The sequence below is a fragment of the Parasteatoda tepidariorum genome, chromosome 10 (genome assembly GCF_043381705.1).
Source record: "Parasteatoda tepidariorum isolate YZ-2023 chromosome 10, CAS_Ptep_4.0, whole genome shotgun sequence".
Taxonomy (NCBI): Eukaryota; Metazoa; Arthropoda; class Arachnida; order Araneae; family Theridiidae; genus Parasteatoda; species Parasteatoda tepidariorum.
Window position 1 is genome coordinate 59762918 of NC_092213.1, and position 27641 is coordinate 59790558.

The 27641-nt window shown below is 30.7% G+C and overlaps 1 protein-coding gene across 1 annotated transcript in view; it reads right to left on the reverse strand.

Annotated features, from left to right (window-relative positions):
* Nucleotides 1-12083: 12083 nt before the first annotated feature.
* The window catches only part of LOC107443084 (probable cationic amino acid transporter), a 108431-nt gene continuing 92873 nt past the window's right edge, over nucleotides 12084-27641 (reverse strand). Inside the window, exons 3-6 of the mRNA XM_016056833.3 lie at nucleotides 23715-24025; nucleotides 17473-17610; nucleotides 13761-14865; nucleotides 12084-12346 (exon numbers count right to left, since the gene is read on the reverse strand). Of these exons, the coding sequence (XP_015912319.2) occupies nucleotides 12201-12346; nucleotides 13761-14865; nucleotides 17473-17610; nucleotides 23715-24025 (1700 nt within the window). The 3' untranslated portion in view covers nucleotides 12084-12200. The remainder of the gene's footprint in view (nucleotides 12347-13760; nucleotides 14866-17472; nucleotides 17611-23714; nucleotides 24026-27641) is intronic.

The following is a 27641-nucleotide window of genomic DNA, read 5'->3' on the forward strand; positions in this document are numbered from 1 at the left end:
TATTGAAACAGCAGAAGCACAGATTTACGAGGAATTGGTCGAACTTTTAACTAATGAAACTTTGAAGTGGTGATCGTCTCAGAGAATTTTTGCTTAAAGGTAACATCAATCGCCTCTTCCTCCTAACTTGTCGAACGTGGATTCAGTGTTGTTACGAATCTTGTCACAAAAAAGAGAAATCGACTCGAAATTGTGCAACAAGGGGTTTTGCGTCTTTATCTCACTAACAGTATTGAACCGAGAGTGAAGAAACTGGTTCTGAACCATTAAATACAATCATCTCACTAACATAGTTTCTTTAATGTTTCGTTAATACTACTTTTTAGGGTTAAACAATTATTTTGGGTGTTTTTTTGATTATCTAATTAAGAATAAATTATTCTTTTCAAGCATATGTTTCTTTGTTGTATTTTTTTTNAAAAACAATTGATTTCGGGGGAGGAGTCTAACCGAAGGAAAGATGAGCCACAAGGTCAAGTCAAGCCATATCGGCTGAGAGCAAAATTCACAGTAATGCTCTACGATTGATTATTCAGACAGCTGTGTAAGAAAACAATGAAAAATTCAATCGTTTGCTACTATACACTGAGATTTGCTGGCTTTCCAAAAGCTTCTGTCTCAATAGGTATTGGAATCTTTTCGACTCTGGTCTAGAGTTCCCTGAAAACAGAGATGTAGCTCTGAGAGGCGGATTGCTATAATTTAAGAAAGACTTTGGTTGATTTATCTGTAAAATTTAATGGCTTAAATTTACCACTTCAAAGTGACTAGCTCAATTTGATCCCTACAAAATCAGTCATTTCTGCCTTTCTAAAAAAACTCATTTTGCGGAAGCAGAATTTTGGTAGGAATAAGTTCAGCCAAGCATGCGAATTTGGCTCTGATGATGCAAAAGAATATAGTCAACACCTTGACTCTTTACACATGGACTTTTCTGACCGTTTTAAAGATGTTTTGTTTCCTGGAAGTCCCTCAATGGGTTTATGGGTTATAAACCCTTTTGTGTATATTGAAACAGCAGAAGCACAGATTTACGAGGAATTAATCGAACTTTTAACTAATGAAACTTTGAAGTGGTGATCGTCTCAGAGAATTTTTGCTTAAAGGTAACATCAATCGCCTCTTCCTCCTAACTTGTCGAACGTGGATTCAGTGTTGTTACGAATCTTGTCACAAAAAAGAGAAATCGACTCGAAATTGTGCAACAAGGGGTTTTGCGTCTTTATCTCACTAACAGTATTGAACCGAGAGTGAAGAAATTGGTTCTGAACCATTAAATACAATCATCCCACTAACATAGTTTCTTTAATGTTTCGTTAATACTACTTTTTAGGGTTAAGAAATTATTTTGGGTGTTTTTTTGATTATCTAATTAAGAATAAATTATTCTTTTCAAGCATATGTTTCTTTGTTGTATTTTTTTTTCATTAAACGTATTTATCTTTATCATAGCAAATAAAGTGCGATAAATTACCGTGAGAAAATTATATAGTTAATGTACACATTATTTTTCAGAAAAAAACAAACAAATTTAAAGCGTAAAAAATTTCGTAAAAAAGTTGACTCTTATAATTCAGCACACCTCACTAAGTCCCATCCTCTGAATAACTGGATTTCCACAAAGGGGGGGGGGCGTTGAAATGGTTTTTGCTCCTTAAGGGGGCGGCAACGCTAAAACGGTTGAGAATCTATGCTTTAAAGTATTTAACAGAGGAGACGCCAAAGAGTCCAAATCTTACAAGGTGGTGGTTGATACTACAGCGTTTGAATTTTATTATTATGCATTGCCCTGCCGAGTTGCATAAAGGTGCTGATGCATTATCAAGAATGTAATTTTGAGATAGTTTGAGCTATTCACTCGTTTTTTTTTGCCTGTTGACATTTTATTGCATAATTTCTACAAGCCAAAGAAACTTAAAAGGGCAATCAACATTGTTTAACAAAATAGATGCGAAAAGAGCTTGCTTTATATTCAAAAAGGAGAAAATTTTGTCAAGTGAAGGAAGCAAATTTAGCGACGGCATGTCAGGACTTTTAAGAAAGCAAGGCTGTCAAAAGCAAGAAAAATAATAAAGCATACAATGCAGCATCATGAACATAACATGTAAATTATATTTTTATATTAAAATTTTTAAAACAGAACGAGACTGGCGTTGATTTAGAAGAGATTGTAAGTTGTTTTTGGATGTAATTAATGTGATTGATCGCCAAGATTGATCGCCAAGCTGGGCGATGTTGAAAACCAATCGTGATTCTAATTGGTTTAGAGAATTTAGCGTTGTTTTTAAATGAATTTTTAAATGTAATTTCAGAGATCCGTTAATTCTACTTTGGATACCGGCTGGTAAGGCTATTTTTGCTTCTGGTACTAAAAATGAATACTGTCAATCAGATAAATCTTAAGTTTCTGTACGATTTTAATAACAATGAAAAAAAAAACAGTGATTGACTGATGTATGAATGAAGGTTTAATTAGTAATAGATATAAATGTCCTGTTTGTGGGTTACCACTACGTTCCGGGCAAACAAGTATGGTGCCAAACATAAGTCGCCAATTTCGCCAAGGGGCACCCTCAAATATATTTTTCCCATTTTTCATTTTTTAATATTTTTTGTGCTGTACCGGTTTGAAATGGCGGGCGAATGGACGAGTTAATTTTTAACTTCATTGAATTCAAAAGGTAAGAGAGCGATAATTGAATGTTGTATGAATCAAAATTTAATTTTGAAAACGTATGAATGCCCTAAATGTGGAGAACAAATGAATTTGATTGAGCGAAAGGATACGGTGGATGGTTTTGAATGAAGATGTCGAAAGTGGCGATTGAATGTGTTTGCGCTTGATGCTTGTCGGAGTGTTAAGAGAGGTACGTGGTTTTCTATGAGTAAATTAAGTTTTGTGTGAGACAAGGTATTGGTTTGTAAGATGTATAAATGAATTTGTTGCGTATGAAGTTAAAATTAATAAGAACATTGTGGTTGATTGGTATATGTTTCGTCGAGAGGTATGTATGGTTGCAATTGTAAAGGAAAGCGTCAAGATAAGAGGAATGAAAGTTGTTGTGGAAATTGATGAGAGCAAGTTTTGAAATATGAAGTATGGAAGGGATAAGCCTGAGTGCTTGGCGTGATTGAAAGGGGAACGAATAAATGTTTTTAGATACCGGTGCCCACACTAATTCCATTGAGAGCACCTGGAGTGCAATTAAAAGATTTAAAAAAAATCATACTAGCCACACGGAAGGATAATTCAACGGCTACTTCGGGGAGTATATGTGGTGAAGATCTGGAAACCATTCGATGGCAGATGATGCCTACAGCAGAGATGCCAACTGCTCCGGATACGACAAATAAGTTTAAATGGTAGTAGAGAACTGCACTCTAAACTTTGGGGATCTTTGGTAAATTTTGAAAAGTTTTAAGAGACTCAACACGATTTTACTATAACAAAGTGGAGTATCAGATAAGCCTTCGAATTATTTAAAAGTAGGGGTGAATAAAACCCTTATAAATCGGATTTTGAAACCAAGAATCATACATTTAAAGGCTACCACTCAAAATAGTTATTCGCTGTCCGGAGCAAGTTGGCATCTCTACTACAGTGCTTTCATTCGTGAAGTTGCAAGGACGTACCCTCCGGTGTCAAAAGATGAGCCCTCAGAGTAAAGGTTGTTTTTTATTCTACTCACTTTTTTTCTTTTTATTCTATTAATTTTACTCTTAAGTAAACTGCCAAAAGTTGCAAAGTCAATAGTTAGTAAAAAGTAGAACATGTGCCTAGCTTGCTTAAGCACTTGTTACTTTTTTGGGAATAAAAACTAAATTTGCAAAGTTAGTCTTACTCTTATTAGCATAGTTTAAAAAATATAAAGTCCCATATTTAAAAATCTGTACAACTAAAATTTCCAGTCCAGTTTTACTCACAGTATTAAGCGTTTGATTTCGTCTCTTTTGGTAGCTTACACACGATATAATAGATTTCATTTTGAAGTATGAATGGTATAAAATGTATAATTACCATCATAGTAACATAGACATTTATAATTAAAGACACGGAAGACATACGCTTTATTCTTTGCAGAATACACATTAAGACATAACATTGTGTGGTACACCATAAAATTAAATGATCTTCTGAGAGTAACATGATATTACAATTTAAATTCCATTAATAATTTTTCTTCTTAAATATACAATCAAAATTGTAAGAACATTAATCGTCCCTTCCGAAACTGGTGATCCAGCTTACATTATCGTAACTGCAACAAAGTAATTTAAATTCTTAAAACAACATATCTAGATGTAAAACCTTACGGAGTGATGTGTTAAAATTTAAGTGATATAGTAACTTTATAAAAACTTATTACCAATACTTATTACAACTACTTATTGATAAGGTGTACGTTGAATGTATTACGATTATTTAATAAAATATATCATATATCAAACGTGCATGAATTCCATACTATATTTTACTTATTATATAACTTCGTTTCTTCGCATAAACCTTTTTTTTTAAAAAAATAATAAAAACAAATAGGACACATCTAGAAAACTGCTTGAATTAATAAAAAACTGAGCTTAACTGCTCAATTAATACTTTAAAAGTACTAAACATTTTGCTTTTGAGATATTGATTAATCCTGGACTGGATTTTTTTATGAAAAAAATGGTAGCACAAGATTTTTTCTTTCATAGAACTTGGAAACAAAGAAGACAGAAAATGGAGCATACAATATTTTTCTGAAACCTAAATAAAAAGTTTTAAAAAGCATCTAAGAAAACGTCATTTTCTACTAAGGCGCGGCTTGGAACGAAAATGTGCATTTTATTGAATTATAATTTTATATTATTGTTAGTATATGTTATGAACATGATAAAATATTGGGATAATATTTTTTTTTTCCAATGCCCCCCTGTGTTAACATCCGTCAATTCAGGCATTTACAGGGCGATTTTGTTGACCTCTCTTTCAGGGGCACTATATTAGGTGGGCCAACATCGCTCCCACAGTGAGGACAGATAGTACAGAGAAGGAAAAAATATTCATGCCTTGCCCGGGATTCGAACCCAGAACCTTTCTGATGCAAGGACAGTTCCCTGCCCCCAACACAGCCGGTCGGCATATTGGGATAATATTATTGCACTTGCTTGAGATTCGGGAGCTATTTTCAATTCTAATAAAAAAATTTTATCGAGGATTAAAGGATTTAAAAATTTTTAGACATTAATACACCAAAATTTTATATTTAATTGAAAATTGCCAGCATTTATTCTACGACACTTTATCATTTGTTGGAAGTTAGTGATTGAATATTCCTTTAGGAATTCTGGAATATTCTCCATCGCATATTCGTGCCCGGAAAATTACTCTTATATTTGCAGCCTTTCATGCAAAACCAACGAATCCAATCATAACATGCTTCAGTTATATCATACCACCTATTTTATTTCAATCCCAATTTTGTACAAGAAGTAGTACAGAGTTTCCGGGTATAGAACGTTATCTTTCCAATGAGGTGAACCGGGTTCGAATCCCAGCGATAGCTTGTCGATACAAATTCCTCACAACGCTCGCACCGAACCACAGTGCTGACGAAAAATAACCTCAGTGGTAGCTGGATCATGGGTTAGAGTCCCCTTGTTGTCAGGCTAACCGTGGGAGTTTTTCCTCTCTTTGTAACGCAAATGCGAGTTAGTTTCATCAAAAAGTCTTCCACGAAGGAAACTTTTTCTCAATACTTGATCGAGAAGTTTCCTTGTTTTCTGAATTGCGTTCAAAATTAGAAGGCGTCGGAATTGAACATTGACAGTCGTAAACCCAGATGACACCTCAGAGAGATGAAAACCAAAGACAGTTGGGAAAAGACGTTTAATTCATAAAAACTACTTAAAAAATTTTAAATTTTATAAACTTGTAGCAATTTTTATTTCAAAATTCAAAGAAATAATAGCATAAATTTGAAACATTCATACATAACCTTAGATGGAATATAATGAACCCTAATATCCTAAAATTAAGTTTATATAATGCGCAATTAGTTTTACAAAATATGTTTTTATCATCGAATGCACAATTATTATACATTTCATACCATACTAAAGTACTGCAAAGTTAAGGAGCAAATGAATAAATCTCTAAGAAATATCAAAATTTTCTTTTCAATTGTAATTGATGACTTATGGATTAATAAATCTGAAACGTTCCTGAGATCATTTCTGCCTCATGAGATAACACTTGTGCCACCATTTTTTTTCAATGTTTATAAAGGATGCTTCAGGTATTTTATGCGCTTACTTAAGCAAGTTAATTTCAAATAAGGAAAACTAGAAACCATTTTAAACTCATCATCGAATATTCATTGTTAACTTTAAATATTTTTTAATATCTTGAGTAAGTCGAAACAATTTATGAAAAGTGCTGTGAGTAGTTTTTCTTTGTTTATTTACAAAACAGCATACTATATATAATGTAGTGCTAAGTTAAAACCACTTACTTTCGTTGTTGATCAAAGAATAATGTGTTTATTTACAGAGAGTTTTCAATTTTTTTTATCAGATTTTAGGAAGAGATTAAAAAATATGTAAGTATATTTTAAAATATTTTTTAATTGGTTTCATTTTTTCTTCATAATTGCCTAAGAATATTTGTAAAACAAATAGTTCTACAACTCAGGGTAAATCGGTGATTTTTAAACTCTTTAGTGCACAACAAATAAAATATTTCATACATTTAACATGTATAAAGTATAAAATACATCTACAGGTATAACAGAGATATATACACATTAAAATTTTTTATACATAAATAAATTTGTTTTTGTCATAGTTGATTTTTTTGCATTTTTAAATGGCATTTCTAGACAAAATATCATAACAAGCATACTGTACATTCAATTAGGCTATTATAAAGATTTCAAACTACGTAACTACAGAAGAACAATTACAAGCTCTATAAATACAAAACTATTTCTCAATATTTTATTTTAGACCAGTTTCCGTATCAATATAAGAAAAAAAGCTCACTACGGAAATAATTAGGAAAATGCTGGATATTATTTTTAAAGTCTTTATCCAGGCCCACAATGAATATCTGCAATTTGTCCCTCTTCCAAGATGAGCTTTAGCGTTATATTGAATTTGCAAAAAGGATGGATTATTTTTGAGGAAACAACTGAAGTGTTGTTATCTCTACGCATTTTTTTACTCTGTACAAGAAGAGGCCAAAATCAAATCAATAAAACTGATTTTTTTTCAAGGTTTGATCGGTCAAATAAAAAAAACGAAAACAATAGTGAAGGTAAAATTTTTTTTATTAGCAACATATAGCAACTTTCCAGCTACTACTCTACATGGTCGCAGCTTCGATTCTGATATTTTCTTAGCGTACTTTCCAACACTATCTTCATAAAAGGGAGCCGCCTTTGCTTTAAGTCAACTCTCTACGCTTGTATGCAGTTCATCTCCCTGTGCCAAAAGGAATTTTCCGCTAGCAAGAGTTTAATGTAAGCAAAGAGATGAAAATCAGACAACAAATCACTCTACACAAATCATGAATTATTCTCGAATCGCCCCCTGAACAAGATTATCGATTAACACTAGTTCCCTTTCCTGACCGTCTGCCTCATGAACGTCAGTATGTCATGCTTCAAAGTTCCTGCAACACTGTCACACTTGGCTGTCACTTAAGTTTCACGATACACACTATTCATTAGTCGATGAATTTTGACTGCATTGAGAACCATGAAGTAATCAACTAGCAGCTCACACATTATTCTTAGCGAGTGATTTAATTGCTGTACCCATGTTTATGAGGGCATTTCACAGTCAACAGTTACACTTATTTGAGTATTCCGCAACACACGTGTGCAAAGCTTTATCAGATTTCAACTGTGCAGATGACTAATCAGACCTTAAAAAAATAACCCTTGTATAAATCAAAAATTTATATATTTTATGATTAAAAATCTTAAAATTATTTAACTATTAGTCCTATATACTTGTGCTAAGTCTCGAACAAAACTTCAACTGTATAAATACTAATTTCAAACACTCAAAAAGGTATAAATAATTTTTTTTTTACTTTTAATACATACATCATAGTTCGAAGAAAAACAATAGGAACAAAAGCAAACGCTAGCATTTAAAAAAATCAGGTTTTAACCGCATTGGATTTTGAATAATTTAAGCATAAGTAACTACATACTGTAATTAAAAATAGGTTACCTATAATATCAATAGCATCTAGTGATATTGTAGGTAACCTTACTAGATGATGTAAAATTTTTTGAAAAAGTGGAAAAGTCTTAAGATACCAATGGTATCACCAAAACAATAAGTAATTGGTACAAAGACAAGAAGATAATTTCTTTTGTATTAATCAATCGCGAAAGCTATAGCTGCACCCTTACAAGTTCTTATGGTATCATTCGATTTATCTTAAGTAAGTTTACAAGAAACAAAATCTCATTTGCTAGATATAAGTTAATATCACATCTTACCCCTTATAAGCTGAGGGGTGATATTAACTTATAAGTTAATATCACATCCTCTGCAGAAGATTCAATGTGGCGTCTGAAGCTGATTTCAAGATAGGGCTAATAATTTCTAGCTTTCTTCTAATTATTTCCGTATTCAGCTACTTAGGAATCGGTCTATTAAAATATGTAAAATTAAAAATATCATTCATTATATAATACATAGAAATTCGCATTTATGAATAGTTTTAATACTATTCGCAAATTTCATTTTCTTTGCAAATTTTCTACTTATTTTTTTAAAATATTCTCCCTAAATGTAATTCTATTACTTATTTACATAGAATTTGTGAGTAATACTTTTATGTATGGAAGTCAATTAATATTTTCACGAATTAATACAGATTTAACCCATTGATGCCCGGTTATAAAAAATGGTCTATGGTGAAAAACACCTACATGAAAAAATTGGTTATTTTTCCAACTATCTACCACTTTAGCTTTAAAAAGACGCTGTGCTCCGACTTCAGATCCAATATAAATATTGATATAATTATTGTATGATGGTTGACGAAACTATTTGTTTCTACAAAATAAATCTTTATAATAAAAACTATATCCTACCACTCTATATGTTTGAAAAAAGAACGAAAGGAACAAATAAGTTAGTCTCCCTTTACTATTCAATGATTTAATTCGAAATATATTAGTGAGTGCATTATTTTGCAAATTAATTTAGTGTAAAAATCTGGAAAATATTTTGTGGTTTAGATATGATTTCCTTTATGTTGCACTGTGATTGATTCGCTAAAAAAATCTGAATAAAAATCAAAACAATATCATTGTGGTGGCTGTTACCAATTACCATTACCATTGTTATTACCAATTACATTTTTGATAATTACAAAACTGCTGAAGCAAAAAACCTACCTAAACTTAGACGGTACGGTTAGAATCTAAAATGTTGCTTCGTTTGAGTTAAGGTTTGCGTATGACGACTGTACGTTTTGTGATTTTTCCAGATCGAAGATTAGTGTTAACGAGTAAGAAATGTGTTGTACAAAGTTAGTATTTTTTTAAATATCTTACATTTAATGCGAGTGCCACCAGAGCTTTTACTATGCGTACCATTTCATGTAATTCCAACAACTGTTATTGGAAGAGCCGAAAAGTCTTTATTTGTTGAAAAATAAGATTTATACATATCCTAATCATCCCAAATACATGTATATTTTTTACTTTTCTTATTCATGGCTCTATTAAAGAAGGAAAAGATTTGAATTGTAAGTATATATCTTTGTGATTAACAATTTTAATTTGCGTGACTGGTTGCGTATGTGTTTTGTGTGGCGTTGCGTGAAAGGTATAAACTATTTAGAAATTTTGTGAAGAGCTTAGTTGTTACTTTATAAACATGGAGAGAAAATGTCCTCATCTGGTAATCAGAAGTTTAGAAATACACCAATATTTATGAAATTTGCGACACCATGAAGTAATTATGCAAATTAACCCAAACTTACATAAATGTAATGTGAGGTAAGATATGCAAATGATTAGAATGACTAAGTGCTTGCTCATGTACCTCTATCAGTATGTAGAATAAATTTCATTTATTTCTCACAATTTCTTCTAAGTGTTGCAAATGTTACAAACATCACATAGGTTAATCAAACAAACAAGAAACTAAATTAATCGAAGGAATTCCGTTGCTTTTGAAAAACAATTAACTTTATATAAATATTTTTTAAAAAAAGTATAGTTCTGAAGATAATCTCAGTAACTGGCTTCATTGTTTTGTTAATTAGATATACACTGAAGAGCCATTACATTATGACCACCCAGCTAATTACATGCAGGACCACCTTTAGTCCTCAAAACTGCTAGCACCCGTCGTGGCATTAATTCAGCAAGGTGCTGATAGGTAGTCTGAGGTATCTGGAAACCAAGCGCTCACCAACTGGTCCTGCAATTCTCTCACATTGCGAGGGGGTAGCGTGGCAGCACGAATTTGGTTTTCCAACTAGGACCACAAATGCTCTATTGGATTAAGGTCAGGTGAATTTGGGGGCCAAGACATGACTTGATAGTCACTGGAATGTTCCTTGGCGTTTCGACCCTTATGATATGGTGCATTATCCTGTTGGTAAACACCATCCCCCGCAGGAAAAACTGTTGCCATGAGTGGGTGAACTTGGTCTGCAACTATGTTCAAGTAGCTTACAGACGTCAGGGATTGTTCTATGAGGATTATGGGTCCTAATGTGCACCATGAAAACATTGTTCCTGGGCGAGAAACTTGGGCGAGCCCATTGTTATAGATGGAGGGGGGTCATAACGTAATGGCTCTTCGGTGTATATTGTTAATAGAAAGACCAAATTAAAACTTAGACTCTGTTTTCCTAGTCTAAGTAATTTTGTCCATTTAGTTTTATTAAAGTCATCATTGTGTTGAATTGGAGTGACGTCATACGTTATAAATAATAATTCCACGGCAGGGACATTCAGATATTTTAATTTTTTACATATATCGTTTTCATTAATATTAATAAAATCATTTCTTTGTGCCCGTGCTTGATACAAAGCTATTTATAACATCGATACACATACACAATTTTTTTTTGTTTAAAATATAAATTTATCATATACATCTCGCTTGAAATAAAATGATGGAATTGCCCTATATTTTTAATGATACATATAATAGTTCTCTGGTATTAACACAAAACAACCTAAGTACCTATAAAATGCAGTACTGCTCCTATAGTGCAACTTTTTTAAATGTGTAAATTATTATGAAATTACTGAATTTAATTTTTAAAGTTTTTAAATTAGTATATCAGCATCTTGAAAGAAGCGTGCATATATTTTAATTAAGAATAAAAACCAGATTTTTAGCCATTTATTTTTTATTGAGCCTAGTGCTATCGTTTATTTTCTAGAAATTGTTTGGGCTTTCAAGTTTTTGAAACAAAATTAAAAAAAAGAAAAATTTTATTTTTGATATTCTATATCATCTTCCTCGAATATCCTAATATATACATTATTTTACGTATGGGTTTTCTTTCACACTAGTCAAAATCGGTCTATACTATATTACATATAAAGTAAATAGTATATTTTTTAAATGCATGAGCTGATATACAAAAATTACAACTTTTTAAAATAATGTTGAAAAACAAGACGGTATTAAAAATTATGATAAAATAGTCTAATTGCCTGGAAACTTAAAGGCATCAGAAACATAATCTATATCATAAATAATACATATACACTATATGCTACTGTATTTCTGAGTCATTTAGGCATATTTATAACCAAAATGTATAGCCCTCTCTATAATTCGCATTAATATATATTAAATGGAGTATATCTATGTACTTATGTACATACATATCACAACAAGATATAATATAAGAACATATACACATGGCAAGGTGCCGTTTACTATAGACTCTGATTTTATTATCAACTTTTATGCATATTTCTATCCAGTGCTATATACTGGAATAAAGTTATCAGACTATAAATTTCGAAATATTTTAATTTCAGGTACGTTTTTGTCAAGTAACGAAAAGTGTCTTTAAATTGGGTAATAAGAAATCGGTCTGCTCATGTAAACTTTAATCAATGTCTTTCAAAACATATTTATAAAAACTATATTTGTTGTTTGGAATGTTTCTATGATGAATGTTTCTATGATACTTAAGCATCTATGATACTTCCTTAATGTTCGTGTTTTTCATCTTCGAGATTATCCTTATCACATTCACAGCCGTCTTCGTTAACGTTTAGCAGGTTGACGCCCTGTGGATCCTGAAAATTCCGTTCGGAACTGTTCCAAATTCCGTAACTGAGGTACAGCAGAGAGCCTAATGAGTAAGAACATGAGTTAAAAGCATACAAGAGTTTTAAATGAGCTAATTGATTAAGAATTAAGAAGTTTTAATCCAAATCAAAAATAGTTACGATAATGAAGATCAGAATTTACGAAATGCAGAAATTTTGATCGTAAACAAATACAATAACAAATGCATTCTGATAGAGAAAATGAAACGAGTAATTAGAGATAAGAATAATTAGATGATGATACCACCTCAAAATAGTAGGAAACTGTATACAGTCATAGCATTTCAGTTAATGATTATAACATAACATCGTGCTATGAAAAATTAAGAAATTAGAACAAAGTTCTGAAAAATAAAATCAATTTTTATTAATTCGCAAATATTTGTCATTTCTTTCACGCGTTACTTTAGATTGTTCGTATAGAATATTTCTATTTTTAAAAAAATAAAGCATTTTCTTTTCGAGGAAAAATTGAGACTGTGTTACTTTTAAAACTAATGTTTAAGGAAGAATTAGCAAATAAGTGATATTTAACAATGTTTTAAAACAAAACAGTTATACTAAAAAATAATTTATCAACAAGAATAAAGTAAGGTACAGGTCGGCGAATTTTAGAGCTTTTTTATGGATAATTTGTCATTTCGTAAAAAGCTTAGAACTAATAAACCGTGGCCTTTCAGTGAATAAAAGTTACGATTTGTATTAAATTTTCCCTGAAAAAACTTGTTTATAAACGAATATTTTGATATTCAAGGGCTCAAACATATAATTGAGTAATTGCAACTAATCACGTGGCTTGTTAACTTTACAGCTTCAATATTAATTCATATTTAATTGGATACCTGTGTCGAATTTGAAAAGCTGACATGCGCGTGACGTCGCTTGCGAGTATCCAACTGTCGATTATAAATTATTCATTAATATTAATTTGTTTCACTGATGAGTCACTAAATTAGGTAGTTTTAATACGAAAATATGTTTCGCAAACAGTTTTTTTCCAGCTCTTGAAATCTGATTTTCCGAAATTCACTTAAGTGTCACTTATTTTCTATTTAGCTATTCAATGGCGAAAATATTTACTCTGATAAGAAAAGTAGTTAAACGAAAAAAATTAATAGAACTAACAATAAAATTTTTGATCGAGTACAAAATTAAATATATCTTAATGGAAGTCTTAAATGTAAAAGGATTTGAGGTAAAGTTAATATAAATTAATATATTTTTGAAATAGTTAAACTTGCAAAATTATCAAAATACATTTTTTAAAAAGTTCCAAATTTTTATAATCATTACAAAATTATCAAACATTAATAGAATAAAATATAACATAAAACCAGAATATATATTACAGGCAGTAGAATATCTCTGCATTAATTTATTTCCTAATTACTGCTATGGTATGCTATGAGCATGCTAATAGAATAGTGTTATACTCGCCTATAAGAGACCAGATGAAAAACAAGAGCCATGCAGTGTATGGAAGACCAACGATCAAATGTACATTCATCCAAATAGAGATTAATGGAAGAAAAGGGATGCATGGCACTTTGTTGTTAATTTGGGGTTTGTGTTTTGGTTGTCTGAAAATAGCTGCCGCGCATCCAATAATAAGTAAAAACAGTACACAAGCGAAAAGCTCTGTCCACAGGTGGTTTTGGGGCAATAATTTAGGAATGTGTAAAGTCATGACTCCCATCAGCAGCATTACAAGTAAAGCAGCTCCAATGAGACCTGCTACGGTGGCTGCAGATCTGTGATTTGGTTCCTGTTTGGTCCAATGTGGTGATAGTTCTGATAAGCACGTCATGTACGATTCATCGATGAAATCCACTGACACAGATTTTGTACTCAAGGTACCGTAAATTGGTTTTGTGTGATCATTCATATGATCTTTTTCCGTTTGGCACAGTTTTTCGCTGCATTTATCTGTTGTTTTAACATCATTTGGCGAGTCTTCCTCATACAGTTCCAACGAATCCAGAGTTGTTCGTTCGAGCGCATCTGCTCGGAATCGCGATCCTACTCCATATCTAGTGCACAGAACACAAAGGGCAATAGACATGTAAGCGGTCAAAGTGCCCATTCCTAGAACATGCACTAAAGTTTTGGTACTGCAGAGTAAAGACAGAATGGAAGACAGGACTCCAGCGGCCAGTAAGGAATGGCTTTGAGTTCTACTCAGAAATTTAAAGAGAAGTCCGTCTGCTCCTAATGATTCAAAAAGTTTGACTAGTGAAACCAAAGAAGCAACCACTGAAGAGATAAGTCCAAACAATGCACCGATGGCGATAAAATACTTCATTCCATCAACTTGTCGTACGTCAAATGCCTGTAACAATGGTGCCTCAGCCTCAATCATCGAAAATGGCACAAGTAGGGTCAGAATAATAGATATACTGAAGCAACTTAGAAGACCAATGACGAAGATAGAACTGACAGTTGATGGAAATGTATGGGAGCGATGTGGAGATGCTTTAGTGCAGATGGCTAGAATGTCATAGCCGACAAATGCAAAGAAGCAAAGTGATGATGCAGATATTATCTGAAAAAAAAAACATTTTTGTTAAATTAGCGCTTTATTGATGTTAGGAAATTGGGTATAGTTGGCAACATGAAAAGGAAAAAAAATTGTGTAGATTTTCCTGAATAATATAGATAAAATTCTATTACATAATAACTATAATATTTTAACCGTAGAGGATTTTAGGAACTTTGATAGTCTATAAAATACAAACACTACATTACGCTAATAACTCTAAATTCAAATGTACTGCAATATTTTTCATTTTGATAAATTTTAAATTGGATTAGAATTATTAGTTTTATGTTCATTTTTGAGTTCATAATTTTAAAGATATGAAACTCATTTCAGAGAGTTCTGATCAAAAAAGGAATCGTTTTCTCGAATATTTGGAGAAAAAAAAGATAATCTTCAAACTGATCACTAATAATGAAACTAACAACATTATTTAACAGTAATTCTTATTAAAGAAACTTAAGCAACCAATAGAATGGGCAAAAATTTAAGCTATATTGACCTGGATTTTTTTTAAACTTTCCCAATTTCAGCAAACTTACTAAAATATACAAAAAAAATTTTAATTTTTAATTAAATCAAGAGATCATGTGAAATTGGTTAAATACAATATTCCAATAGAAAATCCAGTACAGTTGTTAACTATAATTAGAATAATAAAAATTCATCTTGTATAATTTAGAATAAATAATACAATCTGATGTTAATTTCCTGTCGTGAAATATTAAGGCTCAGATGTTTCATATTGAATTTTATAGATACTCTCAATAATTTTATTGCCAGTTATAAGAAATACTTTGATAAATTATGGCTTAAGTATAATTAAAGTGAATTTTAATGAGTATGTACGTTTCATGAAACTAATATTTCTTTATTTAAAGTTGAAGCATTTTATTTTTTCTCAAAATATTGTAGATATTTTACAAATGATTTGGATAATTCTTTCACGTGCTAATTTGGCACTTTTATGTTTGAAAACTAATTTATAAATAAGCTACTTAATTTTCAACGTTTAAAGTACCACGGTTTTGTTCTACCCATGAGATTGATATATTTGTCAAAAAATGTTCGATAATTACGTATCTGTGTCTGTAATATCTTTGTACAAAATGAGAATGCGTAAAAATCATTTCATTTGTATTTGTATAAAAAAATGAATACAATTATAATTAGGCTTCTGTGAAATCGCCCTTCAAATAACTTCACTTCTAAAATGTAGTAAGATAGGTAATATTTAGATAAAATGTTTCCCGTTTTGAAATAATAATATTAAAATGATAATGATATAAAACTGTACAAATTATTTTGGCTATAATTAACAAAACAAAGTTCCTTAAACGTAGATAGAAAATAATTTTGAATAAAAATTAATATCGCAAGCCAGCATGCAATTGTGTGGCAGTATTTTTTAAATTGGCTTTGTTAATAATCTCATGAACGCTGATTTCTAATATTTAGCTATTTTCTCTATTAAACTATTTTCTGTAATATTTAACTATTTTCCACCATTTGCTTTACTTTAAGAGATACAGCGTTAGCTATATTATAAAATATGCTATTTTCAATGTCCTGCAAAAAATTGTGTATTTGATGTTAAGGATTTTTTCAAACTGATTTTGGCAGAATTTTGGCACGTCGATTTTAAGATAAAAAGAAAACAAAACTATTTGCTCTAGTTTAAAACAAACGTCGCAACTATTTATTTCGAGTAGATTTGGCAAAATATGCTATTTTCAATGTCCTGCAAAAAATTGTATATTTGATGTTTGGGATTTTTTAAAACTGATTTTGGCAAAATATTGGTATGTCGATTTCAAGATAAAAAGAAAAAAAACTATTAGCTCTAGTTTAAAACAAACGTCGTAGTTATTATATTTCGAGTAGATTTGGCATAATAAAACTAGAGATCAGCGTTAATAAATAAACTCAGCGTTTTAAAACTGGAATGATAAAGAAAAGTTATTTTAATCTTTGAAATCAGAATGCAAAATACGGTCGAAATCAGTTTAAGACATCTTTCTCTTTTATTGAATTAACATTTTTGAAATTTAACTATGATGAAAACGAAGCTGATACAAGAGAACATTTTGCGTTCTTGAAATCAGAGTTACATGTTGTCAAAAATAGTTCCAAAAATTCTGACGCCAAACACAAAAAAACAACAACTTGTAGACCATATAACTTATTTAATATTTGAGATGATTGGTCTCAAATATCACCGCTCTTTATCAATCAATCAATAATAGAAAGAACATTAGCATATCATGGATAGAGTTTAAGCTATTAGCCACTAATAGTGTGAGATAGAAGATTCTGATAGAGACTGAAATTGACTTGCATATTGAATAAACTCTAAAACCTTCGATCTTTTGGGTTAAAAATAATGCTGGAACCACACAAAAAATTCTTCTTAATTTTATATTAAACTCGATTCCTATTAATTTATGCTTTGTGGAAAGTTCAGTGTACGTTATGTACCGTCTTATCTGGATATATTCAATAATTGACTAAGCATATGATATAGATCAAAAGTATTTATATAATGCTACTGTAGAGAGCAAATTAAAGAAATATTATTATTTCAATATAGTAATGAACAACAATTTATCTTACTCCAGAAATTCCATTTGGAAAAAAGCCAAGGCCAGCAATCCAGTTTTCAGAATCCATATTGAAAATGCCAACAACGACAGTGCCTGATATCACCAATAAGTTCACCACTACAAATATGTTATTAAGCGTGCATAGAATCTAAAACAAAGAATAATTATCTCATAAATACAATTTTTAATAATAAAAGTAACTACGCAAAACCAAAATATGACATTTTTCTGTTGTAATAAGATACGATGCATTTTATTCATAATGCACAACGTTATATTCTCAACTTATACAATATAACACAATAAATAAGTTCCCCACTGCAAATATGTTGTTAAACATGCATACAATCTAAAATAAAAATAATAATTTTATAAATTCATTTTTTAATACTAAAAGTAACTATGTAAAGCTAAAATATGAAATTTTTCTGTTGTAATAAGATACGATGCATTTTATTCCTAATTCGCAATGTTATATTCTCAACTTATAAAATATAACAGAGTAAATACTATATTTTATGAAATCACTGAAATTCGCATGATAAATTTACCACTTCAGTAATAATAATTCAGTTGAAAAATAAACATGATAAAAAAAATTCTTGATGATGCAATGATCATGAAGGAAATGAACAATGCCTATTTTGTATTTTAAATAAAAGAAGTTGTTTTCAATCAGTTTAAAAATATATAATCACTAGGAGGCTTCGCCCCCTGCTCGCCAACCCCAGGAACTACTTTCGCAGTTCATTTCGGATTGCTTTCAATCAGATGCTCTCTTTGCTCGCTCTTTGGATACGTTCTTAACGTCTAGCTTTTGTATACTTTTTTGAACACTGAAGTTCCGAAAATTTTTCACTGTAGAAAATTTTAAACCTGTGCATTTCAATATTAATTTGAAATTGCAAACAGTTCACATATTTTTCTTAATCACACTATTCTAAATTTCAGTTGTTGAGAAAAGTAACTGTTGTGAGTTTTGTTTTAANGTTTACGTTAACCTATCAATTAAAACGTATTAGCGTTTTATATAATATAGATTAGCCATATGATGCTCACTACATGCTTTTGCTCGCCGAAACCTATCAATTAAGAATGAAAACTGTTGCCAACGCGAGAAAAGAAATATCATCGGTTTTATTGATACATACGTATTAGCGTTTTTTATATAGATTAACTTGACATGTTAAATTCGCGATTTAATTATCAGATGTTACAACTATCATGTGGTGCCTCCTTTTATTCACCCGGAAAGATTTGGTGTAGTTCTATTTCGAATCCTTTATATTCTAAGTTAAATATCATAATTAAATAATAATATTAACTTTATGATATTTATTTCGGAGAAATTAAAATAATCTTTGAGCTCTTTTTACGCAAAATAAATTTTTTAAAGGAGCAGACGTCAATATTTAATTCATTTCTAATATTTGAAAGCGTATCATATCACCTTCTACGTATTTGCCGTTTTGTTATGCTATAAATACAAAAATATATTCAAATAAAAGTTTACTCAAATTGGTTAAAAAATGTCTCATTCTAATTTTATTTATTATTCTTTAAATGCCACGAAAGAAGCAATTATGGAATAATATCGTGCAATTTATTATTAACGTAAACAATCAATTTAGAGCCGATATTATTCCCTACAAAAATGCATGTTGCAGAAACATTACCTAAGATCTGGGGATCTTAAATCTTTCACAAGTTATAGCACCCTTACCAGATTTTAATTCGTCTTAGTTACATAATATTTGTTTGCGGCGTAATATTTATTACATTTGCAGATATGTATGTACCGAAATTATGGAAGTAAGTGCCAACATAGTTAATAGTCATTTTTTGAATTATAAAAAAAATATGGAAAAATATAATTAAAGTGAAACTACCGTTTAAACATATTAAAAGTGCTGTGAATTCGTTTAGTGCTTGCTCCTCTTAACATACGAACTTTATAAAATCGAGAAATAAAACTCAATATATCAACTGGCTCTTCTTTTTCTATAGTTATTTTTTAAGTGATATACTCTTTAGAAGAGCAACTATTGAAAACCTTGATATATGCAGGTATGAAGTATTAAAGGGAATGTGAACCCTTACAGCTTTTTCACTTGGAATGGAATACTTATATTTTAATATATTCCAAACTCTATCTATATCTATAAACTCTATAAAAGCAACGGATTCCTATAAAGGAATTTATAATGCACTTTTTATTAAAGACATCATAAAAATTAGGACACTCCTTCAGGACGAATAATTAAAGTTCAGTTTAACCATGCTCATAATTTGAGGAAAGGAGACAACAAAATCAACAGCATTGGAAGGATTTATGCTAAACTGTAAAACACTAAAATATTGATATATTTTTTATAAAGTTTGTGCTGATACTTTAATAGTTTCGTTACTTTAAATGTTTTATTATTTCTAAGTTTGTCCTTTATTTTAAGACTTCACAATAACGCGCATGTTACTTCTCTTACTTCAAGCAGATCACCACATTTTTATTTTATTGTAATATTTAGGAAATTTGTTTAGTTTTCACAATGTTTTATTAATATCAGTACTCTCTCGATATCTGAAAACCTTATTATGTCAACAACAAAACTTTTCCCCATGTCATTACATATCCACCTAATGTTAATTTGAATTCCTATGTCGAAGAGTTTCTCTTTAAAACCTTGTTAAGTCGAATACTTTTCGAAGTAAAAATTAAATTTCTTCGGAAAAATCGCCATGTACCAGCACTCAACATTAAAGCATCCCAAGAAAAAATGCTGTCCACATATTAAAACGTTTCATGAAATGTTCCGAAAACATGGAAAGCAATGACTTGGCAGCTATTTTTCGAATAGAAAAGTTGATTGATGAGCAATTTCGAAAAAATGTCGGCAGGTTGGTAGAGTTTGATGATATGATGAGAAATGATGGTAGAGTTTTTTAATAAACTCTATAAATGTAAATTTACTTAAATAAATTTTTTCCCTACTTAAGTGCATAATTATTTTTGTGCTTCTCTTAAAAATAAAATTATCATTGCTGTATTTAGACTTATTGTCAACTACTATAAAAACATATTTATTCGAACTTATTCTAATATATCATGACTCTCCTTTTTAGAATGTCTTTTGGTGAACGTATTTGGTTCTTAATTTGTTATCAAACTCGCTATCTCGAAATTGTTTCGCGTCTCTTCAACTTTGAGATATCGAGATTATACTGTAGCAAAAATGATTATTTATTACAGTATAACGTATTACTATTTGATTTCAAATAAATTAAAATTAGCCAATTTATATAGTTTCTTTAATTGAAACAAAAATTTATTTACATAAATTTAATATTTAATACAATTTCACATTTCTGTGAGACAAATTTAAGGGTATAGTAAAAGAAATAATTTCTGCATTAAGTTATGGGACGGTATATTTTATCAATCTATGAAATATGTCATGAAATTTAAAAACACATAGTTTCTAACAAGTTGAAACCGCTGAAGTTTTACCACCATTTTGTTTTTATTTGAGCATACAAAAGTCTCTCCAATAAAAAAAAAAGTGTGATTTTTATTGATTGTAGGACAACCCTCACATTCGTATTGCATGGTTGTTTCTTCCATTTCCTCACTTAAAAGTTTCCCATGAAAAAATTAATGTATTTTGTTGAGAGTAAGACAACTCTCTTACATTTGTATTGCACGATTGATTATTGTATATCTTGATTAGTATAGGTTCTTCTATCTTGTCTGATTAATGGTGTTCTCTGATTGGGTGCAGGTAGAAGTTGGGATTATAGTATTTTTTTAAAGATTAAAAGGAATGTATGTTGATTAAATTGAATCTTAATTCATTTTTTTAATAAATTGAATTGGGCCACTGGTCAAAGAAGGACTTCAAAGATTGTATATATACATTCTTATGTTAAAAAAAAAACTCGTGCGTTAACTGTTAAAGATGATTTTGATTATCTATGATGACAGCTATTCTCGTTCTTTAAATAACAACAATCATTAAGATTGTAGGCTTAGAAGAAAGTTGTGTGAATCGTTCCATTTTTTTCCATTTGAATTTTTATCAATCACTAACAATTACAATTGAAATATATTAATGCTAAAAATTCAGTTATTTTTCAATCTAAATTATTTTTTTGGTGAAAAAATCCGTGCAGTAAATTCTAAAAATTAGAGATGAACCAGATTCTAAAATTTTGATAGGTCCTGGCATCCGGTAACCAATGAAAGTTGAATTTTTCACCCAGCCGGATCCGGCCACTCAGCTATAAGCTGACGGTTTCGTGTGTCCGATAAGATTTTGATTTATTACCCGGCCGGTTTCGGTTGATTACAACATAAAAATCTATTAATTTTCGATCAAACTTATAATTTAAATTCTTTTTGGATAGAATGATTAGCTTGAAACTTTATTATACTGTGGAGATATCTGCTTGACCTTATAATTAATTAAATTTTCAATTACACTTATTAGTGTAGCTTGTGTTAAACGCAAGGTGTTTTAACAAAATGACGGTATATTAAATGAAAAATATTTAAACCTTCAGGGTTTATTAAAACAATCATTCGATAACTACATATGTTTTTTTTACCAATAAGATTGATCTTAATACAATTTCTTAAACTTTTCGATACTCGGTGAGAAATTTTATCTTATCACCAAAGTTGGAGCAAAAATTAATATGGTGATTTCGTTATCCTTAATGTTACAATTCAATCTCCGTTTTCTTGTAATTTTAAAGCTTCAAAAGATAAAGTGATTCTTAAATCAAGTAGCAAAAAAGGGCAAATTTTCTTTAATAAGAGATTCAATCTATGGAACTGACGCGTATTTGCGTTACACGGACAAAAAAGCTTCGAAAACATCCCATGGTTAACACGACGGTAAGAGCACTTTACCTAAGTGCTGGGAAATTTAATTTTTAGACCCTTTTGGTCAATTGTATAATTTTAGCCTTTAACTTCATGTTTTTTTCCTTTTATCAATTGTCCCTTATAATCTTTTNTATGTTGAATTTTTAGACCCTTTTGGTCAATTGTATAATTTTAGCCTTTAACTTCATGCTTTTTTCGTTTTATCAATTGTCCCTTACAATCTTTTTATTATTTTTCCTGTATTTTAAACTTTAAATTTTTAACCACCAGTTTTCGGTCATGAGGTTTGACCAAAGACATTTTTCATGAAGCTTGTACAAATTCCATTATACTTTGACAGCTCTCACACGGTAAATTCTGGGTCTCACATGGTTGATATCGTTAAATTTATTAAATTTCAAATTTTTATAAGGGTCCGTTGGACAAATTTTAAACTTTAACTTTAAAAAAAAAATTTTTTTTTCTTGATTTTTTCATATATTTTATTGTGAACATCAATCTTTAGATGGTTAATTTCACCTCATAGTTAATAGTCGGAATAATCACAACTATACATATAAAACGTCTAATTCTAGAGGGGAACTTGTTACTTTTGTATTTTTGCCCGTTAACCTCCGGGCTGTTGCCAAAATAGTACTATGTTTTTTTTTCCTGTTTTTAAATAAATGCCACGGAGGGGCTTCGCCGGGCCTCTCGGTCAATGCGTGTGGCAGATACTCTCTGTCCACCTCCGGCTGTGCGGGAAACTGTCACGGCGACAAGATGAAAATTTTTCCCGCATACCCATATTTGGGGGGGTCGGGCATCTAATTTACCTTTTTGAGCTATAGCTAGTAACAAACACGCTTTCTAGTTAAAATTCAGCTTAAAGATACCGATGAACTATTTTATTCAAGCGTACTTCCTTTTGACATCAAACGTAAATCAACTTATATTAAAAGTAAAATATATTTTCAAGTGCGTTTTTTTTTAAAATTAGCGCACTAGCAGCATCAATTTTATTTTCATCCACAGTCTTTTTAAGAATCTTAAGATTTGGCCCAACAATTTTCCTATTAAACCCATTTGCTTTAGACCAAAACGTTAGCAAAGGCTGAATCTAAAAGGCTCGGCTAGAATGTAAACAATAGCCGTAAGCTTAAAAAAAGACATGAGTCTAATAATTTTATGTGGTCAGCAAGCTGCGAGTCTACTTCAGGGATGGGGACAGTGTTGCGCACACGAGATATTTAAAATACATTGAAAGCTTGTAAAACATGGAAACTGGTAATCTTGATTAAAGTTACTTAATTTCGTTCTCACCTCAATAGCTTTTATAATTAACATACATAACTAAACATACTTAATCTAATTTAATTTTTTTTTACCTTAATAGATGAGAACAGCATAATACAAATCCAGAAATTCACTGCCACCGCCGGTAAATCTAAAAACTTGTCCAGACCAGTAAAACTCAACTGTCCAACATGTCCTTGTAGAAAATTAGATATTTTCGAGTCTAGTACAGCGTTCAAGTACTGGCTGCAAACTTTTGAAGCAAGTGCTGCTCCTACAGTATAATCCAGTACCATGCCCCATCCAATAATGAAAGCAAACAACTCTCCCATAGTTGAATACACATAACTGTAGGCAGAACCTCCCTTTGGAAATCTTGTTACCACTTCTGAATAGCATAAACCTATAACAATCATGAATATAATAAAATTGCATTTAAAACAATTATAGTACTATATTTTAAACTAGTTGTAGACAATAGATACTAATAACACAGAATGATACTTTTCACATATTATTAGATATAAGTATATGTATTTAAATAGCGGAACATTTCTATTGTTGATCTGGTTTACTTTGAGCAAAGAAAGGTTCCTAATATGATAAATTCCTTTTAAAATTAAAAATGGAATATCACAATTATTATATTCATTTTTATTATAAAGATGCATGTGATTAGTTTAAATTATTAGGGGTTGGCCAACTTTGCAAATCTCAGAAGCACTGCCTTGTTATGAAGAGTGACTCACAAAGATGAAGACGAAGATGGAGATGAAGATGCAATGATGGGGTGAATTTTTCACATAATTTAAAGTGTACTTTTTGGAATAAATATTTTTAAGAATATATCTAATAAATTATAGTTGCAAAAAATACGGACTTCTAAGAAGTTATGTTGGTATATCTTGTCAAGCTGCATATTGTTTCAATTTCTGTGATGAAATACTAGACAAACATGAAGACTGATATGCAATGAGGGAATGAGTTCTTCAAATCATAAATAAAGGATTACATTTTCGAATAAATCTAAGAATTTAAAGTTGCAGAAAAGAGTACTTCCATGTACTACTAAACTAACGCGTTTCACGTCTAAATGTATTGAACTGGGTAATCTGTAGCGAGTATTTTAATTAATCAGTAATGCTTCATACACATCGTCCTAGGAATCACGAAATTATCAAACATTCCTTAAATGTTTCGCCAAACAGAACGGTCTAGTGAATTTCATTTCATGTATTACGAGAGTTAGGGATGAATTACATCAATTATTACAAGTGTTTAGTTTAACATTTGAGAGGAATTGATTGAAATTTTTTTGAACACAATTATAAATTAGTTTATCCAAAGATAATTTCAAGCAAAAAATAAATTTTAGTAAATATTTATTATTTTATTTAATACCAATCGAAAAAATTTTGAAGTGTAAAGTATAAAATTTTTTACAAAATTTTAAAGGATGTAATTATGCATAACAAAATGCAAAGCTTGAACGAAATAGATTGGATAGTTTCTGAGAAATATTATTTTTTTAATAAACGTCGTTGAACAGTCGACCCAATTTTCGGGTTTACGACTTCTAATGTTCAACTCCATAGCCTTGTAATTTTGAACCCAATCCAGAAGACAAGGGACCTCCTGGATCAAGTATTGGGAGAAATTTGCCTTTCTGGAGGACTTTTTGATGGAATTTACCCGCATTTGCGTAACATGGAGAGGGATACCATGAGAACCTCCCACGGTTAGCCTGATGGCAAGGGGTCTCTAACCCATGATCCGTCTGCCACTGAGGATATTTCACGTCAGCACGGTGGTTGGTGCAAGCCGTATGCGGAATTCATATCGACCAGCCATCACTGGGATTCGAACCCGGTTCACCTCATTGGAAGGCGAACGCTCTATCCCCTGAGCCATTGCGGCTCAGAAATAGTGTTTTAAATATAAAACTTTTTTAACATTCTTATTATTTTGTAATTTAAAATATCGTCAGCACCAATTAATTAGCATATTTGAGGTCACGCCCTCAAACTATTAAGATTGAGTCTTAGAAAGTGTAGATTCGATCCTAGATCGAAAGTTATTAAGGGTGATCCCTTTATTTATTTATTATTTTTTTTTGCATTGTACATCTTTAAAAACTTTTACCCGGATTAAAATATACGCACTTATCAAATGTAAAGATAATCAATATCGCAGAAAATTTTTACACGATTGGTTGCCTAAAAGCATATTTTCTATAAGCTAAATATTAAAATCCAAGAAATCCTTACAGCTATAAGGGATTAAAATAAGTAAACAGAAAATGAATAGGAATAGCAAACTTCATTAAGGATTTCATCCCAGCCTCTATTTATTTCCATTGTTTAAACAGAGGATTAGTAAATACACCTTGCAGGTTTGACAAAACTCTGTCTAAGCTTCTTATGTTTGTGAAGGAAGAGGGTAAACTTGCGCGTAAGCTTTTAGATTTGTGAAAGAACCCATTCTTACGGTTAAGCATTTTTCTTTGATATTTACATTAGCGGTTCGTTAAAATGGTTTTAAAGTTAAAAACTAAAAGCACAAAATAAAGTACTTTCACCATATTTATTTTAAAATAAATCAATACCTAAAGAGGTTGAAGTTAGTTAAAACTGTTTGATAAATTAACAGTTTCTAGTTATTTTAATAATTCAATGCATCTAATTTTAATTGCTTGTTACGAAATAACGAATTAAACATATGTTTTAATCAATCTCTAATATTTTGCTTTACTGTTTTTCACAAATTTGTTTCGTTTCATTTCATCAAAAATTGATAAACGTTTTAAAAAGCTTTTTTCTAAAATTTATTTAAATGCGTGAAATTGATTTAATTTTCTTAATCAATGGATATTTATTTTGGTATGAGCTCATATAGAGAATTTGAAAGAGTTGGCGTGTGATTTATCAGAATAGTACTGCATGTTGGTGTTTGAATTTATGCAAAAATAAAACAAATTTTTTGCATAATCATAGTGCACGTTGCTGCATTTTCTTATGGTCAGCTTTGTAAAGGAATGAAATGTTTACATGGGCTATAACTCATAGCTATAACCTTATTTATGGCCATGGCAAACATACGATTCCTATTTATGGGACATTATTGGTGCTTTTTCATTTTGTTCAGCTTTATTTATAACTCAAGTTGGTACCGGCTCTTTTGAAATTTGGTTTAATTAAATTTGATGTAAGAATTTTTAGTGTAAAAGTTACTTTCTTCTCAGCTTTATCCACACTTTCTCAGATTTACTGCAGCTTATTTATAAAATATACGGTTTCAACTGCTGAATAGAAAGTTTTGTTTGTTGTGTAGAATTTGTAAACTGATTACGAAATGGTTTTGTGCGCTGATTTCGAATATGAAAAAGTTTTATTACTATTAGCTCAAACTCTAATTTTATAGACACAGTGGTTTATGAAAAAAGTCATTGTGTAAATAAGGTCCACGTAGAGTGTTAAAATATTTACTGCGCATCGACCGAAGTAGACGAATATGGTATACCTCAATGGCTTAGAAGGATGTAAGGAACTACATTATAAGACTACTATTTTTTAATCTAATTTGTAGGCCTCTTTTGAAATAATCTTTAACTTTCTAATGTATATTGTGACAAGGCAAGATGTTGTAGATTGTGACAACTAAAAGAGATAAAATAGAGAGATTTTGCGCAGCGTTACTGTTTCCCCTACTCAAACGCTATTTGAGCTTTATGGCGCATGCAGGAAACGAAGGAATTCGGATAAAGTGATTAGTTAAATATATATATTTGGAGATAGTTTTTTTTATGACAGAGAGTGTGGGGAAGGGAACACGTATGTCCTTCTGAAGGCTCTAAAGTCATCGTGACCTTTTCTGAACGTATCAGTCCATCCTGATTACCGAAAGATGTCAATTTAAAGAGGCATTTTGAAATAAAAGCTGGATCCATAATGGACTTTTGATGTTTCATTCAGATTTCAAACAGGCAGAGTACATTTAGGCGTGGAAGAAACCATTGACCA